This window comes from Ambystoma mexicanum, chromosome 4p (assembly GCF_040938575.1).
Source record: "Ambystoma mexicanum isolate Mex_15411 chromosome 4p, UKY_AmexF1_1, whole genome shotgun sequence".
NCBI lineage: Eukaryota > Metazoa > Chordata > Amphibia > Caudata > Ambystomatidae > Ambystoma > Ambystoma mexicanum.
This window is the reverse complement of record NC_090927.1, coordinates 447,702,978-447,720,303: the sequence shown is the minus strand read 5'-3', so window position 1 is coordinate 447,720,303 and position 17,326 is coordinate 447,702,978. Positions and strand designations below refer to the sequence as shown.

Here is a 17,326-nt window from a genome sequence, read left to right as displayed (position 1 = left end):
GTCAGTATTAAGACCTCCAAGTACACTTCAACCGCTCACCCATCTCAACCTGGCTCACTGAAATTGATCGTTGGACGACACACTGAAAGCATATCATACTCAGCCCTGGTAAAACAAATGATGCTATGCAGGAATTCCCATCTCATACCAGATCAGAATGCCACTGGCATGTCGTCACTGGCATTCCAAATGTTGCTGCCCCATGCCACATGGCAAAAGGCTGGCAGGTCTGGCTGCTGATCCAATGGTGCCATCTTCACTTTCCCTCCTCTACACACCTCTTTTCTACCCTCAACCCCAAACACCATCTTCGGACAATCCCCTGAGCACTCATTCCCAGTATTCCCTGCCCCCCTCCCATAATACACTCACCTAGCCGGTGGTTGCACTCCCTTCAGGTACTGTGCTGTAGTGCGGCATCTTGGCATTTCCTTCCTTCCATCCTTTCGCACAGAACTCTTTTTTCCGCCATCTTTCCCCACACTAACATTAACATAATGGCAATGCAGTCCTACCTCAACCTTTCCCAACACCTGTTTCCAAGGGTTCACAACTGAAACCAGCCACAATAAAAACAAATCTGGGATACCTCATGGACCTCTCTCTCCCTGACACCCCAGATAAACAGTGCTGTCAAACGTTCCATATTGGAAGTGTCGCAATTTTACCTTCCTAGCCTTTCTACATCAAGCAACCGCAACACTCGTCTTCTCCCTCCTGTACCATGCAAACACACAATACCTGGGAGCAATAGTCTACTAACTGGCCAAAGTTGAAAGCATTCAAAAGGCTGCAGCATGGCTACGGCAACACAGGATCAGAAGAACACACTTTCCCAGCATTTCATGTTAGGTTACAAAGTTTCATACTGCGCCAAATCACCATGTGCTCACCTCGGAGCCAGAGGCTTGTCTGAAAAAGTGGCTCATTGTGCATCCAATAGTGGTTTACAGACTGTAGTCAACACGGAAAGGGAAAAGGTTGAATGAGTAGAGGAAGGGAAAAAGGGCTAATAAAGGACTAACAGGGGAAATTAAGAGGGCATAGGTTTGTGAAGGTTTGAGTGAATGATGAATCAATAAGTCTGGAACAAGAAATGTCCAGAAAGTTAAAGGTAAGTTCAAATGTTTATGTAGATAAGGGAGAATTTGAGGACAAGTATTAAATAGAATAATACAAATTGTAATGTAATGCTACATGTTGGATTTGAGATGTCCTCAAACGATTCCTTGATGCATTTCGACTACCAAGTCCAGACAAATGTTTAAATTCTCTCAAAAAAACTCCAGAATGGTAATTCTGGGACTTCCACATGTCGAGTGGACAGGTCTATAATAGACTGCGTGAAAGACGAATGTGGGGAGGACAAATAGGGTATTGTGAGGTGAATATGGTGGGCGCATATGGGAGAAGCGTAGGCAGTGTAAACTATGGCACCCTGGTGGGGTCTGGGTGAGATGGTGGTGTTTACTAATTAAATACAAGAGATTTAAATTAACAGAAAGGTTGTAAAAGACATCAAGGACAATATTCTAGCAGGTAGCCTGTCAATAATAACTCGTAAATGCAGAGACAGTCTGGTACACTAGGCACAGATCTTGAGGCCTTCCTGCACTGCCGACATGTGTCAATGCACAAGTGAGCGCTGTTCTTCTACTTAATCCCTTGCCCAGTGACAGCACACCACTGTTCCACAATGGCCAGGTTTTACAGACATTGAAACAAGGAGGAATTTTGGACATTCCTAAAAGTGGGTGGGTTGTGATCTGTGGCTCCTCTGGGAGCAAGGCCCTGGACTGGGCTGCCTAGAAATTGATACAATGTTTGTTTTAATACCTGTAACTTATTCTATGAAATTATGAAATGTATATTCAATAGGAATCTTTTCATGTGTTTTGTAAAGGTTTTTTCTTTAACCAAATACAAATAAAAAAAATAAAAAAGTACCCTTGATGGGATAGGTAGATAGTGTACTTTTCTTAGCATGGGGAGATGGTCCAATTTCTTAGTTCTTTATGTAAGGCATGAAGCTGTGTGTTAACCAATCCCAAGTGGGGGAGGCGGCAGGTATGTGGCCGGGATGTTGGCAAGAAGGGTACTCCATCCATTGAATAGCGAGATTACCAGGGTCTGAACCATGGTTGTGAAATTCACAGGTGGGAGGAATGGTTTTATCTTTCGGAGGCGTGCTAGTTGATAGCATGTGGTTTGGGCTTTTCTTATTTAACTGGAGAGATTGCGTTCAATGAACCAGAGTGATTTGGCGCATGGAGCCAACTGAGGTATAACTCCATCAAGGTTCAAGTCATTCATAACATGCTAGTATAACAACGCAGCCATTATGTCAAAAAAACTGAAGGGGGGAGGATAAATATACAATAGAATCAAATGAAAAATTTGCGAAATTCCCTCAAAAACATAAAATGGCCTTTGGTAACCGTTAGGCAGTTTTTGTGCCACCCTCGCCACCCGGATGCTACAACCACTAACCCCAGGGCAAGGCAAACGCACCTGCCAACAAATGGAAGCTAAGCTTCTATACGTGTAGGTAACATGGTAAGAGCAACAAGGTGTACCTCACAGGTATGGGAAGAAATTAGGCACAGAGATACAATTAGTGCACATAGTACTCCAGTATATTGTATACTGAAAAATATATCCTTTATTAAAGTAACACACGAAAAAAGCATCCATTGAAATAAGTACGAAAAGATAACAGCACACAAGAGCTCTCCTACCCCAATTTCTATATATGTGGGCCCTCTACCAGAGGTGCGCACCTAACAAAAAAAAGGGGGTGGGGAGAACGAGGGAACCATCAAACATAAAAAGCAAGTAAATGCCTAATAGGCCTGCACCATACAATGTCCTGTAGACACATCACAACTTTGGCATATGCGGAAGGCCCCATGCCTAGTGGTTAGAACCTAAAACATACAAGTTGGGACATGGGAAAAGAAGGGAAACACAATTTTAGCAAAGACGACAAATATGTCAAATCCCTTAGGCCTAAATGCAGTACTCCACATCTATTTGTTTCCCCCTAGGAAATTTTACAAATATTAATGCACGGGCACATATAATAGATTATAAGTAGAGAGAGGATAAAACAATTGTAAACCCTTTCCAAAGGCTTACAGAAATGTGCAAAACATTTTAGCATCAGTTACCGGATTCACACATTTCAGGGAAAAATAGTGAGTTACTACGTACAGTCACAATGTTACACTTCTAGTCCAATGGAGGAAATGCAGCGAACACTTTAAAAATCAATTGAAAATCAGAAGTGAAACAAAATTGCCAAACTTGCTGCAAAGCTAACTGGCCCCTAAATGGACCAGGAATAATGTCCAGGGGAAGGTATGTACCTCAGAGTCAATTTAGGAGTCTGCTAAGTAAGTTCTCAGTTCTATTGGAATGAATGGGAGAAAGTTAAAAGGCCATCCACTTTAATGAACGCAAACCTGATTGACCCCACAGGTGCAGATTCTGTGAGACAACCCCAGGGAAGGCCAAAGGAGACCCCCAAAGAAAGGTTCCAGAAGACATGAGATGCACACAGGCCTCAGAGCAAGAAGCAGCTTTATAGGAGCAACCCCAACAGAAGTCTATACGAACAGATGTAAAGACTAGCCTCCCAGGAATTTCTGCCATGGAGCAAGGGGAACACCTGGGTTTGAGTATCCTAAATAATTGCTCACCCCAGGACCCTTGGATAGGTATTCACGTTGGTAGTTTTGGTGACAACGGCTCCAATGACCTGAAACAACCCAGTGAGTGGACAGCTATTTCCCAAAGGGCCCAGAGTAGACCTCCAGAAACAGAAAACCCAAACTGGGATATGTCCAAACCATTGTACCTAGCCAGTACGGCCAGGTAAGTGTTAGAAATGACAGGAATCATGTCAAATATCTCCAGAAGACCTTCTTCCTCCTTGCTGCAGAACAGGAAACCAGGAGAGTGTAACAGCCGCAAGACAAAGTCTAAATACCCATGCTCAAAGGCGCTGGCCCTGGGTCAGCCAACCGATCACTAAAAGGGGTTAGGGGCAGAAGGTCAGATGACCAACTATACTGGTGTTCAGTAGGTCTGCCATCTAGCCTTAGCCAACCTCCACAGAAAGTGAGCGGGACAGTCCAGGGACCTATAATGGCTTATACCAGTTAAGATGAATCTAGAAGCTGCCATTATGGGCTTCAAAGAGCCCACGCAATCAGAACGGCCCTTTTGAGCCTACCTCGTGATCACCTAGACAGTAATTCAAAGTAGTACTGAAATGAGTCAGTGATTGGTTGCATGATGGAGGTGCACTCCAGAATACCCTTGACATGTCATGAATAAGCTACCATTCGTCTGTCCAGTCAACTTTAAAGTGATGTGTATCACTCTTCAGATCCGCTAAAAAAATTACAAAACTTGTTCTTCCAAATCAAAACTTTTAGATACAGCCTCTAACCACAAATGCAAATCCCCTGGACTTCCCACTTGCTAAATATGCCGAATTAAGACAATCCTCTTTCTGTGCAAGTCACTACACAATGGAATCCCCTTCCCACAAACATCCACTCATTGCAGGGCAATAGCCCCTTTAAGAAGGTACTGAAGACCTAGCTATTACTCCTCTTAATTAATGAAGAGGAACCACCATCAAAAGACACAACCTCAACCATTCCCCCAGAAATCCAAAGAAGAAAAACACAATCAACTCTTGAGAGAATGGCACTGCTTTCTAAGAAATGAAAGCACAATTATAAGCCCACTTGCAGACAACCTAAAAGATGAACCAATATCAACACCTTGGCACCTACCTTAACCACAAAGACTAAAATCATATCAACACAAAAAAAATGTACAGAGTGATGCAATCTTCATCCTACGTATTTTACCATTTCATCAACCTTTGGGGATTTGAATGTACCCCAGTGCCTTTTCTATTGCCACTCCTGCTGCCCTCTGTCTAACCACTGAGACTCCACCCACTCACACCGCCACAGACTCCACGGCAGCTCAACAAGATCACACTAGCTCACACAATGACACAGACATATACAGTCTCGGCCCGGTCTCTCTAGTATAACGCAATCTCTATTGTCATAGGTTTAAAGCAGTTTAATGCTTTTCAGCTCGATCGCTTAACAAGTGAATCATCCTGAACTAGATTAATTATAACTGTTGCTCTACCTATGCAAATACTGATCGGCTGCTTGCTCTTGTGCCACTTTTCTTCTGGCAACTTTCTTCTCTCGTGGTATCTGTCCTGGTTTTCTCCTTTGCTAAAACCAACAGGAAAAAGGAAGCTAGACCTTATGGAAAGCCCATAAACTGTCATATGCTCTCTTAGGATAGACGTGGAAAAATAGGTTTGTAAGCATCCCCTTAAATGCGGTGCAACATAATCGACTAATCAATTTACACCCCTATACAACTCCTCATATTTGCGATATTAAGAAAACTATGGAAAATTTATAGACCCGACAACCCAAACTATGGTCAGACTTTAGATAATGTTAATGCTCATATTTTAGCAATGATTGTTGATTATTTTGTTAATGTAGTGGCAATGGCAGACTACGATACACATGGTCACAGACTGCACCCACGCTTTCAGACCAGCTAAGCATGCAACACAACTTTGTATAGACATGTGATCTTTTTTCGCACAGTAGATCAAACTACATGTAAAACAATGAACCAAACAGTAAACCAAAAACATGTAATGCAACAAATGATAACAGCAACAAAGTTAAGCAAAGGTTTTACAGTATTGAATGATAACATCTAAATGGCTTGCCTCAGTGAACAATGATCAATTGGATTATTTTGATCTAAACAATGTACTTTAGAGAGACACCTCTGACAAGATTATATTTTTCTAGATGTTTCATTACTGTCTCATTCACCCTTGGGAAGGAAATAAGCTTCAGGATAAGCACTTTTAAACACATTGTGTATAAGCACTATATAAACAAACCATCATATATCATATCTATGCCAAAAACGCCACACTCCTTCCCCTGCCTGGCGCACTGCATTCTTGGATATAAAGCAAAAAGGGTGCTTATTACCTGGTTTTCTAACATACATACCTGGGTTTGTTTGGAGGAATCGGTCTACTTGGCCGTCGCATTGACTGGTTTGGCTGTACCTTCATGGAAGTTCTAGGAGAGGACCTGGCAAACGGGTCCGGTGCTGGAGGCTTTTTTGGAATCTTTTTCACCAGCCGACTCACCCACTTTTGTTGTTCATCTGTGGAATTTGCTAATAACAGTAGATTCTTTGCCGTAGAAATGTCATAGTTTACTAAAGTGGGAATAAGTGCAAAACATGGAGACATGGTCATATGAGGAGAGATGTTAAGTATCACAGAGCAAAAATGTACCAGAGTGTCAATCACATACCAGCTTCAGTTTCTAGCAAAGTTTTTGCAAAGAATGTTCTAAGAAACATGGAAAATGTATCTTTTCCAAATGGTCCCACCTGACTCAGTTGCTCCAACACAGCTGCATGCTACAATATAGAAACACTTATGCCTCAATATTATATTATGAAGTTTCGTGGAGTTTAGAATTTACTTTCAAACTAAAAAGAAGTGCTATACATCTGTGGAAACAAAAAGCAAGTGACAATTCAGAAACCCATCTTAAAGAAGGGTGGGTTGTTCATAACTACCAGCGATCTAGGTTACCAGAACTCTGCTTTACAAGTTCCTGCATTCATTTAGTACCTTTGCAAGGGGCTATAATTTCTTCCTTTTTATCCATGTGATCTTTGTGGCATTTGATGTGGCAGCGCCGGCACTCAAGGGCAGGTGGGGGTTTGAACATGTGCCACAAGGGCTTCATGCAAGCCTCGCAGTTGGTTGGGAAATGGTATAATGTGGGTATGAACTCATGTCCTTTATGGCAAATGTAATTAGACTTTTCTCCCAAAGGGTCCACAGGAAATTCTTGCTCCTTTTTGCTTTCTCCTTCATTCGCATAAAGAATCTAAAAGCAAATTAAATATAAATGCAGCTGTTACAAGAGAGAGCCACACACAGAATATCACATAAACACATGGGACAGATAAAGTGATACTTTGAATGTTATAATACATTATTTTCAATTTCATATATTGAGAAAATGGAATTTAAGCCAAACCAAGGCACTCCAATCTGGTGAGCGATAAGGTCTGCAGGAAATGTCATGATCCATTTAGCAAATTAGAATATTGACATAAATAAAATGAAGGCTCTAAATTGAATTACCCTTAAACAAACCCATTATACACTTCTCTCCATACACATACTGCTGTGTCAGGTATGGATGAAGTTCACCAAAACCAACTGAAAATTATTGCATGTTAAATCTAAACAAATATTCAGCTAAACTGAAAATAAACGCTCAGACAACAAAGATTTGATAATTGAGAAACCGTCCATACTACCTAATCATATGGCTCCAGCAAGGAAGAATGAGTGAATACGGTGAATAGAGTTTAAGTAGAAAGACGAACAGCTGCCAGATAAGAGATTCAAGTTTTTCAATACCATGTTTTAAAAACAACACATGTGACAGATGGTGAGCAGTGCAAACAAATGTGTCAATGCCTGGTCTGATGAGCCAGTTGTCCAGGTAGGGAAAGACATGAATGCCTTCTCATCTGAGGCGTGCCAGTGCCAGCTGCTTGGTAAAGACACGAAGAAAGCCTGAATGGCAGGACATTGAATTGGTAGTGGCAGGAGCCTAACACGAATCCTAGATATTTCTTGTGCCTCTGATGGATTAGCATGTGGAAATAAGCATTCTTAAGATCCAGAGAGACCAACTGGTCCTGCAGATCGAGGCCTTGGAGGACCTGGGCTAGTATTACCATCTTGAATTAGTCCTTGTGAAGGAACACATTTAGTAACCTTGGATCCAAAACAGAAGCAAGGCCTGCCCTCCTTCAGAATCAGGAAGTAGACTAAATACCAGCCCCAGCCTCATTCTGAACGTGGAATATCATCATCAAACAATCTTTTATTTCGATTTTCACCATCAAAGCATATATACAAACAAGTGGTTACAATACAGATGGTAAGACTGGGATAAAATGCCATGGTTGCACATCAGCATTTCATGCCAGGTTTTTCCCAGCCACTAGTAGACATCATTATCAACATATGTCTTAAAAAGGGCCTTAATAAAACAATACTATTACATCATATATAGTTATGGTAAGACATTCATAGATCTCCTCATGGATTTCATAGAAAACTGCATAATGATCCTTGGGCACACATTTCTTCCTTGCAAAGAACAATGAAAGGGCTGGATTAGATTTCATTTGACAGCTGCAGTACTGATTAAGAATTGGCCTAAGCCATTTGCGTCTAGCACCTTCATATAGAGGGCACGTAAGCAGAACATTCCTTTCATCTTCATCCTCTAGTTTGCACAGTGGGATTTTGTTACAATGACCACTCCCCAGTGAGCAGTGATCATAGCGAGAGGCAAGATATTTAGACGTAGCTTTATATATAGAACTTTCATTTGTCATGGGGCAGTCAAAATAGGGTTCCATGCCCATATGCATTTTTACTAAAATATAGTTTGTTGATGGGGGGGTCGAGAATAACATGAGTCTAAATTGTCTTTCCCCAAAACGCCTTTGGACTTGGTACCATATTTTGTTGGTTCATTCCACAGAGCTCCAAACGCTGTGTTCGTAAGCATTATTTCACATATTTGACCCAAGGAAAAGAATAACCACCATTAGACTTTAATACATCAAAGACACCCTCTATGTAGGAGGTCAAAGTGTTTAGGTTCCACATTTTTAAACAGTATATCAGCAGCCTTAGCATGATTTCATATATGGCCTCTGTTAGGCCTAATTCTAAGGCTACTGGTACAGAGGGTGCACTGCAGGGTAAACCCGTTAGGTGCTTCATTTATTTATTTATTTTCCGTAATATGGATTTTGGTACAAGATGCATGTCCCCATAGCTCTGATCCAAATGGAATTGCTGGAATGGAGTGCACTTTACATACCTTTAAAGCAAGTGAGGAATGGTTCCCGACAAAGCAGGAAAAGTTTGCTACAGCACCAGCTTTTCTGGCAGCTGTCATGTTGCTTTTGTCAAATTGATTGGCCCAATTCAATTTGTTACAAAAAGTTATTCCTAAATATTCAAAACTGTCGACCGAGTCCAATAGCCGATTATTTAGGAAACATGTTGGTAGTACATGGTGGCCACAGCCCGCTGGATGATATATCAAAAGTGTTGATTGTTCAGCCTTTATTCCTGCATATGGATGCAAAAGCAGAACGCTGATGCTGTAGGCCAGCAAGGCTTTTAGCTAGTATTACAGCATGATCCGCAAATAATAAAAGACTCCATTTAATTTGGCCTAGGGATGGAGCATCCACCGCTCTGTTGTATATTGCAGTTGCTATGTCACTTATATATAAAAGAAATGGCAGAGGTGCCAGCACACAACCCTGCCTCACTCAGACATTGATATTTACTGGGTCAGTTGATTCGACTTCGATCCCCACCGTACGCTGGCGTATTTGTTGATATATAGGGATTTTATGGCACGACAAAGATTGGTAGCTCTTTTAGGGTCTGCCATAGTAGCATTCTAGGAACAGTGTAAAAAGCAGTCTGCAGTTCTACGAATGCCATTACATGGTTTGTCTCTTCAGTTTCACAAATGTCTGCAGAATGTGATATAGTCTAAAAGACTGGTCTATAGTAGAGACAACCTTTGGGAAAAACCGTCCTGGACTAAAGGAAGAATATGAAAATTGTCAGTCCACTCTTCAGGTTGATACAATATGATTTTAGAGTACATTTTGGCTAAGGAATCCATCAACAATATCGGTCTATAGTTCGAAGGAACCTCTGTCTCCCTTCTTATAGATTGCCACTATTGTTGCTCCCTTCCAGCTACGAGGTGGGGAGTAGGATCTATTTATACAATTAAAAAACTTTTAAAAGAAGGGGACCAATATATCAATATTTCTCTTCAAGAGACCTGCTGACAAATAATCTGGGGCAGAGGCTTTGCCTGAATTTTGGGAAGCAATAGACTTTGACTGCCAATGGATGAAAGGCTAGATAATGAGATTTACTGGCAGAAGTAATGTCTGTCTCCTGAATTAAGTTCTCTATGGGTTCCCAATAAGATGTGATTGAGTTCCCCTCCTCGAGGACTGGACTGGAAATAATTGTGCCAGAACTGGGGCGGAATGTTACAAGAAGAATGGCCACTAGCTGGACGTAGTTCAGTACTTATTATCTGCCAAAAGTCTTTGGTCCTATGAGATTTGGCTGCATAGGGGAGAGATAGACAGATAGCCTCCAAGGACTTTGGCTTCCTTCTTTTCAATTAAGTACTTGTAGTCCTTTCTTTTATAAGTGTTTCTTTCTTTGGATGACTATTATTCTTGCAGGAGAACCAATTTGGCTTTCTTGCACTCTTGGTCAAACCAAACCTTGATGTTTTTGGTGTCGATTGGGCTTCGATTTAGCATTTCCAGTTAGTAGAGGCAGTAACCGCCTCACTAGAGAGTCATACAAATCAGACGATGTAAGAGCTGCATTGGGCTTCGAATATTCTTCTAAGAGCAGCAGCAATTCCACACATACAGGACATAATAATGTGGGATCGATTAATGATTGCCACCTGAAAGCTTTTAGATTAGCCGTCGGTTGTAGCCTAGAATGAGTAGATTATTTCCGCAGTTAACAGAGAGGCAATCAACAGATCATGATCACTTTCCAGGCGTTCTATGACATAAAAAGAATTAATCAGGCCCCATTGATCTACATTTCTATACAAATATAGTAAATTAAACTCTGCTTATTTTGTGCTCGGAACGTCGAATGGTCCAGAGAGTCATAAGAAAAACGTCTGTTGCAGGTTCGAAGGGGTATTATGCATTGGAGGGGGGACTGGGGGTCTGGAATGTCCCATATATCCTCATCTATGGCAAGAACAGCCGAGTACTGGTTTGTGCATTCAAGCTGGCAGTTAATCACCCCCCACGATTAGGGCCCTAATTAGTGGCCATATCAATGGAGCCCGATACAAGGGCCAATGTCTGCTCAAGCTCAGTGATTGCTAATTGATTCGGGTTTGGGTATATATTCATAATCAGGACAGTTAGACCTCCCCCTTGAGCTCAAGCGCCACACAGTAGGTCAGGAGGGGTCGGGGGAGGGTCTCCAGTTCTACAGACTTACACAATAGCCCAACGCCAACATGTACCCTCATCAATAATCCACCTTTAGCTCTTCCTTTGCCTGCTTTTGTGCTGGAAGAAAGAAGGTGCGATAATAGGGTTTATGAATTGGTTCAGACATCCAAGTTTCCTGGAGGCAGATCATTATACTTTGTTCTAAAAATGTGTGCCAATCGGGGTCCCAGGTTTTGCTAATCAACCCTCTTATATTCCAAGAAAGAATGGATACTGAATCCTCATTGCTTAGGAGGCAGAAGAGGGGTCGTCCCTGGCTCATTTCGGTCCTTCATTATATCAAGGATCTTCTTGGGAGGCAAATGCAGTAAAGGTTCTCTTTTCTGGCTCAGATGTCAGATGAATGAGAACCCCAGTGGGTGGTAATGCTTGGGCCTTCCGATCAGTCTCACTACGGGGGAAAAGGTCTAAAAACCATTTGCAAGCCCAAAGGTGGCAAAGTACAACACTCGATTGATAAGAGGCCTTTTACTAGATGTTCTGATGCAAGTACCAATTGAATATAGTCATAGTTGGAGTTAGTAGGCTTTGCTAATATCAGAGCGTATAACTGATAAACAGCCCTTCGAGTGGTCGCAGCCAGTAGATTGCTTTATTATGACTCAAGATGTTCACCTGAACCTCTCTAGAATTCCTGGACATTTGTCATGTACAATGATAAGGCCTTGCCATAGATCTTTGGGGGTAAGAGATCTGTTTGAGGCCATCAGGGGCCAATTTAAAGATAACCCCGCCCCCCTACACCCTTTGGCTGCTGTTTTGGCCCTTGGCAGGAAATAGAATTTGACTTTGCTGGACAGGTCCTTGGAGGAACAATAGAGTCGATAGGGGAAGACTGGCAATGTGGATCTATTGGTGGGGGGGGGGGTAGATTGGTCATGGGAGGTAGCAGTGGAGTATTGTTTTATGCTAACGGAGGAAAACAGAACTAGAGAGGATGGCCGAATGAGATCTCGGGGTTGGCCCAGCAGCCACTAGTTTCTCCAACTGAGTTATGACTACTAATTGCAGTTTCATATTGTTTATATTAGTTTTAGTATTATGTCATGAGGATTTACAAATGAGGCAGCATTTGCAGAGTGGAGGAAATTGTAGTACAGCAAGTTGACCAAAGTCCTTGTTAAGGGGCATTGGTGTAATATTTGGTAATGACGGCAAGTTTGTACCATAGTGGTGGGCCACCGTTAACGATTGGGTGACTGTGTTGGCTCCCAAATTGTCATTCTCCATGGGACTAGTCATGGTTGTATTGGAAGGTTAAGAAGGAACATTTTGGGCACGACTATTATGACCCTCCTGTTGAACTGTGCCCCCCTAGGAATCTCTTTCATACCAGGGGCCATACGTTCCTTTGTTACATGAGGTGAAGCTTTCGGAGGGGAGTGAGAACAATCATTAGTCAGCAAGGATTCTATAGTGCGTAGCGGCTGAATTTGAAGTTCAATTTAGGTAGCTGGAGAAATAGAGTCAGATTCATGCCCCTCAAGATAAATAGCAGGGTTTTTAGGATGTGTACAGTTTTCTGAAAATATATGAGCCAAATATGTGGCAGGCATATCTTTTAACAGTGTTTCTATTTCTGAAGACAAGACATTGACTTCAGTTGTCGGAATATGCAGGTTTCTTGTTAAACTGTTGTAAGCAACATCATAAAGGGCTTTCCTCTTCGACATCTTGCAGCCCAGATTAGAGTACAAGTCACACTATTATCTGTTATATGGGATACATTACTCACCGTAATCGTATTTCTGATGCTTGTATCTGCTTAGATTCACATGCTGTGCATAGGCCGACATCTAGAGGAAGCTGCTGAGTATTACAGTTTGTTTTTTGAAACTCGAAAATGGGCGTCAACACAGGGCGTGCCAGTAATACTATCCCTAGTGTGACGTCCACTGTACCCACGATCCCTCACGCGTCTAGGACCCTCAGATTGTATTTTTTCTGACATGAGGTAGCATGAGGAGTAGCGCGAGTACAGATTATCCAAGCAGGTAGAAAGATAAGACTACAAGCATCCATGCGCCTTCTCTCAGAGGGGAGGAAGGGTGGGTTGCATGTGAATCAAAGCAGATACAAGCATCAGAAATACGATTACGGTGAGTAATGTATCCCTTCTGAGGCTTGTGAAATCTGCTTAGATCACATGCTGTGCATAGATTAGTGAGCAGTGTTAGATGAAGGAGGTGGGATGTGAGAAGGGTCATGAGCAAATAAATGTCTTAGAACCGCATGCCCCACTTGAGTATCTGTCTTGGAATGAGTGTCAATGCAGTAGTGCTGAGTAAAAGTGTGAATAGAGCTCCACATAGCTGCTTTGCAAATGGGGTCAAGGGGTACATTTGCAATGAAAGCCAGAGTGGCCCCAATGCCTCTTGTAGAGTGGGCTCTTGGCGTGAAAGGCAGAGTTTTTTCAGAAAGGGAGTAACACAGCTGGATACAATTTCTAATCCACTTAGAGATGGCACATTTAGAGACGTGATCTCCCTGTCTGCTTGTAGCTACAGAGACAAACAGTTGGTCTGTTTTCCTTAGCGGCCTGGTCTTGTCTACATAGTATAGGACCGCCCTACGCACATCTAGGGTGTGTAGTTTTACCTCAGCAGAGCTTTGGGGTTCTTGGAAGAAAGCAGGGAGCTCAATGGACTAGTTAATGTGGAATTTAGAAATAAACTTAGGTGAAAACCTAGGGTGTGTTCGTAAAACCAATTTATCTTTATGAACAGTAAAGAAAGGATCCTGCACTGACAGAGCCTGAATTTCACTGACCCTTCTTATCGATGTAATGGCTACTAAGAAGGCAGTTTTATATGTCAGGTGTTTGAGACTGCTTTTATGCATGGGCTCGAATGGGGGGCCCATGAGTTTAGCCAGCACCACATTAAGGTCCCATCCTGGTGGTGGGTTAGCAATTGGAGGGTGGAGTCTCTTTACCCCTTCCATGAAGGCTTTAACCACTGGTACTTTCCACCACGATACCTTGTTATGGGAGGTGGTGTATGCTGACAGAGCTGCCAGGTGTACCTTTAGTGAATTAAATACCAACCCTGCGTCCAGCAGGTGGAGCATGTAGGTGACAATAGTGGAAAGAGTGCAATCCACTGGGTTGATTTGCTTATTCTGGCACCAGATAACAAATCTTTTCCATTTGTCAAAATAACAGTGCCTAGTGTTGGGCTTCCTAGATTCCTTTAGGATGTCCATGCACCTCTGTGGTAAGTTGAGGTGTCCAAACTCTATGACTTCAGGAGCCATCTGCCAAGTTCATTGAGCTGGGTTGAGGATGCACTGTTTGACCTTGGTGCTGGGATAGTAGGTTGTACCAGCACGGGAGCCTGATGGGTTTGCACGCTGCTAGCCTGCGCAGGTGTGGGAACCACGGTTGTCTCGCCCACATGGGAGCAACTAGGATGAGCGTCATCGATTCTCTGTGCATCTTGTTGACCACCTTCCTCATTAGAGGAGTTGGTGGAAAAGCGTAAGCAAACATCCCTGACCAGTTCGTCCACAGGGTGCTCCCCTTGGAGCCTGGTTGGGGAAACCTGGATGCGAAGTATGGGCATTGTCTGTTTTCGCTTGTGGCGATAAGGTCTATAGTAGGGAAACCCCACTGTGAGAAGATGTCTTCTATGACTTCTCTGTGTAGAGACCACTCGTGTTCTCTTGGGAGAGGATCTCTGCTCAAGGAATCTGCTAGTGAATTGAGATTCCCTGGAACATGTTGAGATGCCAGGTAAATGCTCCGTCTGAGTGCCCATATCCAAATTTTCTGGGCAAGCTTGGACAGATTTGGCGAACAAGTCCCTCCCTGCTTGTTTAGGTAGAACATCGCTGTCGTGCTGTCTCTTAAGATCTGCACTGACAGGTTCAACAGGTGGGGCTCGAAGCGCTCTGAATACTGCCAGAAGCTCTAGCAGATTGATATGATTCTTGGCCACTGTGTGAGACCAGAGAACCTGAGCTGTGTGGTGAAGGAGGTGTGCTCCCCACCCTGACAGGGATACATCTGTAGTGACTACAGCCTGTACTTCTGGATCGTAAAAGGGTTTCCCCTTTGACAGTTTTTTTTCTTGACCACCAGTGAAGACTTTGTACCAGTGTTGGAGAAATGAACACTAGATCGTCCCACTGACCACTTGCCTGAGACCGCTGTTTCGCCAACCATTATTGCATGGGACGCATGCGCAGGCGCGTGCGGGGGACCAGGTAAATACATGACGCCATCATGTCTAGCAAACGCATCGCTTTGCGCACTGTTATCTGGCGACCGGGCAGATATAGAGGAATTTGCAGTAGTAGATTACAAATTCTTTCCTCCGATGGAAAGGCCAACCCCTCTTGAGTGTTTAGTACAGCTCCTAGGAACTGTTTGGAGGTGCTTGGCACCAGGCTTGATTTTTTCTCGTTTATGGAGAAACCCAATTCGAAGAGGAGGTCGATCGTTTTCTGAATGTTTGACTGCAAATTACTGGGGTCTCCCCCGTGATGAGCCAGGCATCCAGGTAAGGGTACACTGGGATTGCCTCCCTGCGTAGGTGTGCCGCCACCACCGCCAGAACCTTGAATACCCTTGGAGTCGAGGCTATACCGAAGGGCAGCACCTTGAACTGGTAGTGCTGACCGTCCACCTTGAAGTGCAAGAATCTTCTGTGCGCTGGGAACATGGAAATATGAAAATAGGCATCTTTCATGTCCAATGTTGCCATGTAATCCCCCTTTTTTAGGAGGGGGATTACCTCTTGGAGAGTAGTCAAGCAAAACCTTTGGGGCTTGACATACTTGTTTGCAGGGCGTAAGTCTAAAACTGGGCGCATTGTCAGATCTTTTTTTGGCACAAGGAAGTAAGTTGAATAAATACCCTTGTTTACCTGTTTGCCCGGGACGAGTTTGATCGCGTCCTTTTCTAGAAGATTGACGAACTCCTTGAGGAGGATCTTCTGGTGGTCTAAGGAATGTACTTTTTGGCGTGAGGGGTGGTTTCGGGGACGCTCAAGCAGTTCTATGCAATATCCTGCGGACACTGTGGACAACACCCATCTGATGTGATCCCTTCCCAAGCTTGGGTGAAGTTGGTAATGGGTCCCCCTACTGGAGATGCGTGGGAAAGGACCCTGATCTCGGCATCACTGTTTAGCGGGAGGCGTGCCGCCTATGCTGGGGCTGCCTCTTCCCTTACCACGGCCCCTCTTGTTTCCCCTGTTGTACCTCTGGGTAGACGCTGGTTGGTACCCCATGATGTACCCTGCCCCTGAGAATAGTTGGGGCCTCTTTGTGAATTTTGGCCGCGTGGGCGATGAAAGTTGCCATTCCCTCTTTGATTAGGGGGTTTGTTGGTCAACTGTCCCAGGGATTTCAGAGTCTCATACTCATCTTTGGCATTTTTTAATGCGTCCTCTACCGCCTTGCCAAACAGTAGATTGGGCTCCACTGGCATGTCCACTAAGGATGCTTGTGTCTCGGGTTTAAACCTTGACTGTCTTAACCAAGCATGCCTTTTAATGACAGTACTCTCTGCTATTAGCCTGCCAGCGTTATCCGCAGCATCAAAGGTTGCCTTAAGGATGCAACCGGACACGGCTCTCCCCTCCGACGCAACCTGTGGCAACTGGCCCTTTAAAGGTTCTGGTACCGAGTCGATGAGTGCAGCAACTTGATCCCCCTGGTGGCAGTTGTAACTAGCCAACAGGGTGGTGCAGTTGGCAATCCTTGCCTGGTAGGCGGAAGTGGAGGCTACCTTCCTTCCCAACCCGTAGATCTTTTTGCTCTCCTTGTCGGGGGGAGCCTCAGACGAAGATAGGGGTGTTCCCGCCCTCTTCTGGGTATTAGTCACTACCAGGGAGTCAGGTCAGTTGCCCCTTTATGTAAAGCGGGTCTGATTGGGATGCCCTGAACAATTTTTCGATTCTGGGGTTTACCGCCCTGGTGAGGTTACGATTGAGAAGGGAAGGATCAATTCTCCTTTGTATAGACTGGAGAATAGGGATGGCCTGGGCAATGGGTTTCTTTTCTACTAGTTCCTCGGCAAAGTCCCTCTCCTCCTGTGCTCCCCGAGTGTCTATGTGGAAGTGTTCTGCCACTCTAGACAAAACCTCATTTA

At 43.7% G+C, this 17,326-nt stretch overlaps 1 protein-coding gene across 3 annotated transcripts in view; it reads right to left on the bottom strand.

Annotated features, from left to right (window-relative positions):
• The window catches only part of ROCK2 (Rho associated coiled-coil containing protein kinase 2), a 1,440,935-nt gene that overhangs the window by 21,739 nt on the left and 1,401,870 nt on the right, over nucleotides 1–17,326 (bottom strand). For all 3 annotated transcript variants that reach the window (XM_069605961.1, XM_069605962.1, XM_069605963.1), the window contains 2 exons: nucleotides 6,725–6,986; nucleotides 6,087–6,300 (listed from right to left, as the gene is read on the bottom strand). In XM_069605961.1, coding sequence (XP_069462062.1) covers nucleotides 6,087–6,300; nucleotides 6,725–6,986 — 476 coding nt within the window. The remainder of the gene's footprint in view (nucleotides 1–6,086; nucleotides 6,301–6,724; nucleotides 6,987–17,326) is intronic.